General features: G+C 35.3%; 1 protein-coding gene across 1 annotated transcript; it reads right to left on the bottom strand.

Annotated features, from left to right (window-relative positions):
• Positions 1 to 238: 238 nt before the first annotated feature.
• Positions 239 to 7,820, bottom strand: RBR1 (retinoblastoma-related 1). The gene is made up of 19 exons (XM_039037066.2): positions 7,504 to 7,820; positions 6,940 to 7,052; positions 6,709 to 6,813; positions 6,476 to 6,618; positions 6,276 to 6,372; positions 6,117 to 6,163; positions 5,778 to 5,976; positions 5,473 to 5,539; positions 5,223 to 5,402; positions 4,939 to 5,132; positions 3,953 to 4,832; positions 3,524 to 3,686; positions 3,357 to 3,429; positions 2,681 to 2,857; positions 2,477 to 2,596; positions 2,223 to 2,367; positions 1,999 to 2,111; positions 1,013 to 1,128; positions 239 to 638 (listed from the first exon to the last, which is right to left on the bottom strand). Exons 2-19 carry the CDS (start codon positions 7,036 to 7,038, stop codon positions 488 to 490), a joined length of 3,069 nt encoding a protein of 1,022 aa, XP_038892994.1. The 5' UTR covers positions 7,039 to 7,052; positions 7,504 to 7,820; the 3' UTR covers positions 239 to 487.
• Between the last annotated feature and the right edge of the window lie 1,670 nt (positions 7,821 to 9,490).

Genomic DNA, 9,490 nt, shown 5'->3' with positions numbered 1-9,490 from the left:
AAAAATTAGGCGACTAAACTATAACAAATCTAAAAGCTCAAAAACTAAAATGAACATTTTAAAAGGCGAATGAAATGAAACTTTAAAAATGACTGACCAAAATGTGATTAAACCCCATTTTTTTCATCCAAAATCATGTTTTATATACAACTTTAAAATAAATAAATAAATAAAAAAGAAGAAACTCCTTGTTACATGATACCTTGCCTAAATCATTGGCACATTTGCTAGCAACTCGTAATAAACTATCACAGCTGCAATAAATTAAATTACTTAAATTGAACACATCTGAAATTGAACTAAACTAATTAATTATAGCCAACTACAAATTTCAGATGGATGCCTAAGACAAGGGGAGTGGTGGCGGCTATTCTACACAATAATTCACCGCTCAATACAATACCCCCGTGGTAATACAACTTTAGAGGCAGAGAGAGAGAGAGAATATATATTTAGATATATGTACCAGAGTTTGGGAAATTGTAAATTAAAAATCAGGTTGTTCAGATTTAATAGGTGCACCTGAAGATGATCCACAACTTCCATTTTGTAGGTAAAGGCTGTTAGCCACCAGGGAATCACTGACTAAACCAACGTCCGCGTCGTCAAAATTTAGTGTGCCTCGGAGTTTCCGCGTACTACGTGAAGAAATAAATCAAATTAACATATTAATGATGTCATCTTATTCATGAAAAATCCTTAGTTCTAAGTTCTTTTGATAACCATTTCAATTTTTAGTTCAAAGCTTCTATTGAAAACCATTTCAATTTTAGATTTTTTTTAAAAGAAAAGTTATGTAGGTTTATTTACAATTTCTTTATCGAAGTTCTCATCTTTTTCAAAGAAACACATGAATTAGTCCAATTTCAATAATATTAGAAACAGTGTTTCAAAACTAACTTTCTAGTTTTCAAGAATTGACCAATAGAAAATGGATAACAAAATTAATTTTCAAAATAAAAATCAGAAACTAAAGGCCTAAACTCCTAGACGTGTTTGAATTGAAACATACCCATTCAAACGGTTGTTTATGGCAGTAAGGTCTTTCGAAGGGCTTTGAAACGCATGGGTGCTTTCTCCGACGCAAGCATAGTAGCTTTTTGAGCTATGTGAAATCAATGCATCCATCTGCATACATTTTTCAAAATTTGGTTAAATATTACACAAATATATGGTGCTACTACTCATGGTAACTTATCACCATATGATGTGGCTACAGGGAAAAAAACACAAAAGACGAAATCAAAGATATCGCAGAACTATATCCGGATTAAATGTCTCAAAGATAAACAACTTGTGACAATGACATGCCAATACAGAGTGAAATATGAATAAAGCACCATGCTACGGGTCCACTAAAAAGTCCACACCTTTAAAAACAAGTGCCGACTTTGGACCATTAGTTTAGCATGACTTGCTATATGGGATAGGAATCATCTATCAAACGGACAAGGGTATGACAGGAATGAACAAGTTTTTCTTCAAGTCTTATATCAGAATACAGATTATTGCATGTTATTTTAAGGTTAAAAAAGATGCTACAATAGCCAGTGAAACTAGTAGCATGAACACTGAAAATTATAGCCCAAGTTAATTTTTTTTACTCTTTTTGACATGACCAGGTGGGAGATTGAACCTCAAACCTCGAGGTTGATTATGCAAATTTATGCTAGTCGAACTATGTTCAAGTTGGCATCATGCGTTAAGTTAAAAGAAATAACTACAAAAATAAAGTAAATAATTTTTTAGATTATTTACAGACTCAACTGTACAAGATAGGTAGGACAAGATAAAGTTAAAGAGAACATTTAGATGATATAGTGAGCTGATCTATCCATATGATGAAAAATATATATTCCCATCCCCATTCCTCGTAATGGAGGCATGTGTCATATGCCAATTCAGCCAAGTAGTGAGACCAAAAAGAGACAGACAGAGAGAGACAAATCAACTAGCAGTACAAAGATAAATATATTGAATGTATGATTATACAAATACCTTCGATGATCTTAATGGAGAGACATAGACATTATGTGCTGAAGATACTTTCTTTGGAGACATATCGGGAAGACTTGGAAAAGGAGATATCTTGGGTGATCCAGGACACGGTGCTAATCATTAGACAATAGAAAACCAAAAAGCATATTTAGAAATGATATGCAAGATACTAAACTGCAAATAGGACATCATCATTACAGTTAAATAAACTTGATCAGGTGTACCGTCGCTGTTGTTGTTGACTTGAGGAACCCTATCAGTTTTCATGGTTGATCCAGCCGGGCCAATCTCAACAAGCAAAGGTTTTACAGAAGGAATAAATATTTCATTGTAGAAGGTAATTATATCCACATGATCCTGTCCTGATTTCTGAATCCAGAGCATTCAAGGAGTTAGACTTGCCGTTCCACTATGCATTTATTCATTAAACTCTGTTTAAATATAATAGATCAAAAAATAAAAATAAAAAACAGCCTACCCCATTACGACGTGCTGAAGACCAGTCAACAAACACATTGCGGAAGACTTGTGGTTTACATTGTGGTTGCTTCCTGTAGTTGTATATGATTTCCCTAAACGTGAGGCTCAATTGAGATATCTGCAACATTGTTTGTGTTAAGATAAAATAAATAAAATGAACCGAAAGGCATCAAAATCTCTTCCAACATCCTTTAGAGCAAACCTTTGCAACACCATAGAAACAACAAAGGATGATCTGGTCGATGTGACGATTAAATAATAGTGGTGTCTTCTGACTGAGTATCTGTTGGAAAAGGCAGTAGACATTCTCCCTGATCTGATGAGATAACTGCAACCTTTCCACCATACCGTTGACTCTTACGGCAGCCAACTTGATGATCTAAAAGTAGAAAATAATATGAGGCACTTATTACCAAATGGTTAAAGGAAGACAGGACAAATAATAATAATAATCACAGATAATGGTGATGGGAAGGGGAAACAGAAAAGTAAAAGAAGTTATGAAAGTAATGTTGAAGATGACCATCATAACTTTTGTCACCAGGCTGAGCGATCTCACATTTTCAACATATGAATAACAAATGCAGGTTACACACACACAAGTCATTTACTCCCCAAATTTCAATCACATTGAGTAATAAGTCAAAGTAAGTTGATCGACTCATCATGTTTCTTACATTGTCATCTTACTATTCTTTAGAAATCACGAATTAGAATGTCCTAAAATGTTTTTATTTGCTTTTATTCTCTTTATACCACAGTAGCGAGAAGTACACATCCTTAACCTTCTCACATATTTAAAATATCTTAAACAATCATATATGTTAACGACTGACCACTACATTTCCAATCAAAATCCAGAAGATCATGTTTTATACCTTGCTAAAGAAAATGTTAATTCCAGTTTCAGCACACGTTTCTCCACCACCTCCAGGATTAGGCCGAGTAGGACTGAAAATAAAGTTATAACGCATGGAAATAATAGTTAGGGAGTAGTCAAAAGATTGACATTTAAGCAGTAGCACTTAAAAGATGCTGATTATACCTTGCAAATGCCGACTGTAAAGGAGGTGGCAGAAGCTTGGACTTAATACTACTGAAAGCCACGAGTCGGTCCTTTACTGGAGAAGTAAAGGAATTCCGCTCCACTAGCACACTTCTTAAATCTGTGCACAATCTTTTGGGTGACCTTATATCCCCATTCTGACCTGAAGGATAATCATATAAATCCATGTTCATAACTGAGGGAAAGGAGAGAAACATATTTGATAAATTAAACGCAAGCTTTTGGACTCAGAAAAACTCTGGGCAGTCAAAGACATTTCAATCTATCTAGAATAAAACACAAAATTTGATTATTTCAGTAAACGTTAAAATGACAACTAGATTGTTTTCTGCTAATGCTGGATTTTACTGTTAAATAATTGTATTTTAATGACATAAACCAAATATGAAAACAAGAGTATTCACTTACCCGGCAAACTCTCATGCTTTTGCAAATTAGGCATGGTTGATACACCAATACCAGAAAAGTTAATTTGAACAGCAATGGCATCCAAAGACGGCATGGGTTCAGCTAATAAACCCAGACGATTAATTTCGGCAGCAAGGGCAGGTTTAGCAACAATCAGGGAGTTATACATTGATGAACCTTTTTCCCATACCATGCTCTCTAATAGCCGTTCTTCCAAAGAATTAAGATGTCGCCTCAATTCTCTAGGTAGCGATTCTTCATGTCTAATGAAACTTTCTATCACCTTACTAAGGTCAAAAGCTGTTATGCCAGTTCTTTCCAATACTGCAGGGAACAACATTGTAACAGTTTTATGAGTTGCCAAAACCAATTCGGCAGAACAAGCCAGCATACATCTGTGGAACCTCTCATTAGTCAGCAAAGAGGTCAAATTAGTCACATGCAGCATCTGAGACTCTGCTCTGCACATTGCTTCCAGAACTCTATAATATAACTTCAGTGCTTCTAGTCGTCGCTGTTCTGCCCAGATGTTATCCATGAGGTTTGCACTTGGTAAATTTCCAGCGATACAGCGCTCTCCTAGAGCACTATTTGGAAATATGGCCTCAAGTATAATATGCGCCCTGCGGACTACATCATTAGTTACATCCCTATCACATGAAGCCAAAAAGCGCTCCATTTCTGCTGAAGGTTTTGCGGGAAGTGGGGAAATAACAGTTCTGAGCCACTTTGCCGTTGTCATGGCTGTGCTAACAGGCGTGGCAGCAAGTTTGGCGTTACCACTATTTAGAGTGCCATTGGCATGTGAAGCAGGAGAGCGAAGTGGAGACATTGGACTGGTTATTGTCCTTGCAGGTGAGCACATTGAGTCAAACTTCCTCTGAAGAGATTAGAACCAAAATCATAATCCAATAGGAATAAAAGAAAATAAACACTGATGTCGGTTGCAATGGGGTACAAAAATTTGCAAACTCAAAAGAAAATACCTTGATGCCACCCATTGTAACAGCACCTGCTGACAAGCTACCTGACCCAAGTAAACTGTCCTCGTCATTAACAAATACCCGCTCATCAAGCTCACCTTTATTACAAATTGCATCTTCATAGTCCTTTTCAAGAATTTCTAAACTGGATGAAAGAGATGACTCCTCCATTAAGCCACCAAAGTATATCAAACCCTCTGCATTAAAATGCAAAAGGAAAAAAAATGAAATTTTATGAAGGGCGTAGAGTGCAACTAATTCATCAAATGAAGCACACTGTAACTGACCAGTGTCAATATTCTCCAAGCTTTTACTGTTACACTCAGAAGCCAAACGAGGCTTCTTCTTCAAAATATCTTCTATCAAACTATTTGCCTTCTCCATAACTTCCCTCAGTTCTTCCTCTGAGGTGTCATAGACATTACATAGTGATCCAAGGAGATCCACTCCTTTTACACCTTTCTTAACTGGACAAAATATAAACACGGTAAGCAACTTCAAGAAAATATGAGAAAACAAATACAGATAGAATATTACCAAAGCGTTCAGAGTCAAGAATGCTGAAGTTTCTGAAACGAACTGGAACATGAAGAATTAAAATAGCCTGTAAGAGAGTTTGCTACTTGTAAGGTTGGGCAGACATTTGTACATATATTCAACATTACATTACATAAATCTGATATGATTCTACGGTACCATAATTTTAGCCCCCTAATTATTGTGTACAAGTTTTAACAATGGAAATAACAACTTAAGAACAGCAGTGACCCATTTATGCCAATTAGACCATTCCTTTATCCCTAACTACTATGGTCATAGATTCATAGAGGAACAAAACTCACCAAAATGGAAACCAAACCATTAGTGCAAGTCACCAAGTCCTTAAAACGACTGAAAGCATGTACACGAAGTGCCAAAAACAATAACCATCCAAAACGATGGTAATCAGATAAGTAACCAGCAGGGCAGGATATAGCTGACTGCTTTTCAACATTAGCATCATTGGTGGAGAAGAACTCTCGGTAGACACGCTTATAATACCTTGAAACATAGGTGTGATATAAAAATTTGTACAATGCAAACAAACAAAAAGACGCTATGACCAAAGAACTAATTTAGAGGCCCTAACAAATCTTACAAATCACAGAGAAAAAATAATAATAATAATAATGATAACTAACTTGCTTAAGAGGCTCAAATGCACGAAGTTAGCCTGCAACTCCTTTGCCTGCTTAAATGAACATATACGAGAAAAACCATAAGTGACAACTGAAAGAAAATACATTCTTGATTAAAAAATACATAATGCCCCTCAAAATATATGCCAAAAATTACTGTACCTCTAGTCTATTCTCCCAGTCTGCACCATAGAGATTACTCAATACTGGACCAGCTTTAACAACAAACTGAGGCAGCTCTTTAAAAAATTCTACAATGCTGTATGATAAGCAGGACAAGAATAAATAAATAAATAATAAGGTCTACAAAAATTGAAGCTACTAAGAAGTGAGGAGGGGAAAAAGGATCCATGACAATGTACTTCAGCTTGCAAACTCTCAATATGTGGCATAAAGTGAAGCTGTTGTTCTCAGATCCCTGATGTGAACTCTCTGAATTCTTATCTCTCAGCCTCTTCACAGAATATAAAACAAAGGCAGACCAAAAACGTTCGGCTTCTTCAGGCTGTTAAAGTAAAACTTGATTAGATTTCAGGGAAATTTCATCAAAAAGAAGAAAAAAAAATCATCCTCGAAGTTGCTAAAAGAAATATACAAGTCCACTCCCAATTGCTGATATATTTGCAACCAAAAGGTGCTTCGTCTCTCTAAATAACTTCAATGCTTGATTAAAACAATTCTCATCCAGATGTAGTCCATTCTGCAGCAAACATTGAATTATAATAAAAATTGACGTAAATGAATTGACTTGGATAAATCTACAAATGACGTGATCCTAGAAACACAGATTAATCACGACTAGGAAGACATTTGGGGGAAAAAACACCTGACACAATCCTGAAAATTGAACGTCAGCAGTGTCTGTTCCACCATCTGTATGACAACTATTTGTAGCTGATGGCTTCGTTTTCTCCACGTTTTCCATGAGTAAAGTCCTAGCTGATAAATACAATCCATTCAGTCAATTAAGAAATAAAATTTAAAACCGTAAGAACAGATATTGCGAAGCTAGTAATTTGGGCGCCAATAACAGTTCAAAAATACAAAGACTGCAAGTAAAAACCAATCGTCTAGCACATAAACCCCCCGACATTCATCAAACGAGTAGGCTAATTCACACAAAAAAAGGAACCCCCCCCCCACCAAAAAAAAAAAAAGAACACAAACTGATTACTAAACAAGCTATTTCCTACAAAAGTAGAAATACAGGAAGTTCCATGCTCATTTTCTCAGCAAATCCGCAACCAATTTCCCAAATCACCTCTATTTCCTCCAGAACGCCCATAATAAAAGTTTGGAAATTAGTTTATATCAGGACTGACAAGTAACCAAGGAATTCATAGTACGAAAAGCACCACAGCATTCGACAGCAGAGGGAGCATAAGCGCACCTTAAAACCCACGAGAAAAAAAGAGAAGCAAAATTTCTTGCCACGGGCTTCGGAAATTGACAGAAATCGGTCGGATCTCTAATTGAACTTCCACCAACTTGCAGATCCAGTAAAGAAACCCGTCCAGTGGCCGGCTTTCTCCGTGGAAACTGAATCAAATGAGGATTCTTGAAGGGCGAAACTATGAACCCTATCTTCTCACTCTATCGCTTGCTCTCTCAAAATTTCCCTCGTTCCCTTCTCTCTCTAAAATTTTGGGGTTTCTCTCTCTTCCAGGAAAACCCTTTAGAGTGGCCTCGCGCGGGAAAAACAACAACATGTCATGATACCATGCCCGACATACATACATACATATCTACCCAATTAGAGAGCGACGCGTGGAATACGTTAGGTTCTTTTACCGCCAAAAATTCCCACCGTTACGGGATTCGCTGAGAGACACTGGGGTATGAAGAGCCAGGTAAACGCCGTTATGGGCAGACGACCGAATTTACATTTTTGTACTTTTTACATGCGCTAAATTACCAAACTTTGCTACAAATTTTTAGGTTACAAATTTGGTCCAAAGTTATAAGTCCATGTGGTTTTTAGATTAGAATTTCATCTTTATAATTTATAGGTAATTTACTAAAAGTCTTTATGACTTGAGCAAATTCTCATAAATAGTATGATTATTTATAAGAGTTGTATCGAATTCTATTCTTAGAATTTTAGAAATTTAAATTTAAATTTAGAGTTAGATTAGAGCTTTTGTATCAAATTTGATTTTATGGCGTAGTCATACCATTTTTATTTTTATTTTTTTTTTTACAAAGGATGATTTAGTTCAACCTCATAATTCTTTTTCCGTTACTATATTGACATTTTTATTTATGTGATGATGAACTAGTATTTTTTATTTTGTTAATTGTGATAATTAAAGACCGAGTACAAGTATAAATAAATACAACCATTTTGAAGCTTAGGATAGGTCAGAACAAAATTTGAAGTCATAAAAACTAGGGTTCTAACTAGTAACATTTTCTTTTTTAGTCTTACGTATATATATTTTTAATTTAATGTTTGCTTCCTCTCAAATTTTTAATTATAATTTCTACATTTCTTAAATCAATAATTGAGATTGCGAACAAAATACATATATAAAAATCATTGAAATTGTGAATTACCTTAATAACTGATGCATAAAAGGACGACTTAAAAAGTATTTGTTATGTTCGATTTTATTATTTAACCTTTTTTCTTTATACTTAAGTCATTTTACCTCAAGTAAAAGGTAATAAATCAATGGTAATCCAAAAAGTGGGTCTCATTTTAATGCATTTGTAGTTGTTGGTTATCTAAAATGAAATCGTGCAGACTGATTGAGGAATTAAAAGGTGCTCAATCTAATTGGGTTTGAAAATGAAATGGGAGCCACTTTCTGTTTAAAGATAATTTTTAATGACTTCCCAATTTTTGTCCTCACATGTCGTCAATCATGGTTCTATCATTGAGATTGATTGGCAATGGTCAGATATGCCATTTTATCGTTCGTTTATTTTTAAACGATTATCGATCTATCGTTGTATACTGTCGCTAATCATAGTGATAAATTTTGTCTGCCTTATTTTTTTGTCTCTTACTCATCTCCTTACATTATTGCATTGCATTAATTTGTTCAATACGTGTAGGCTTTGGAAAATTTACGTAATAAAAGAGGGAAGAGGTTGACCGAACAAAAAAAAAAACAAAACAAAAAACAAGTACAAGAAGAATAATAAACACTACTCCAAGTCACTGGATATGATCACTAACGCACGTCTAATCCTATTCTCACATTTCTTCGTGTCGTTGGGTCCTTCGACGACACAACGTCTTTTCTGAAGGGATCGATTCCCGCAGCGGAAGCGTCTTGTATGAGATCGTCTTGCATTATGTAATTCGATTTTTATAATAAACAAAATCGTTGTACTAGACGGAATAGATAAGCACGTAAATTAGCATGCTA

The sequence above is a fragment of the Benincasa hispida genome, chromosome 7 (genome assembly GCF_027475165.1).
Source record: "Benincasa hispida cultivar pf3 chromosome 7, pf3_genome.v1.1, whole genome shotgun sequence".
In the NCBI taxonomy this organism is placed as follows: Eukaryota; Viridiplantae; Streptophyta; class Magnoliopsida; order Cucurbitales; family Cucurbitaceae; genus Benincasa; species Benincasa hispida.
The sequence above is the reverse complement of the archived record's forward strand: the minus strand, read 5'-3'. Positions and strand labels throughout refer to the sequence as shown.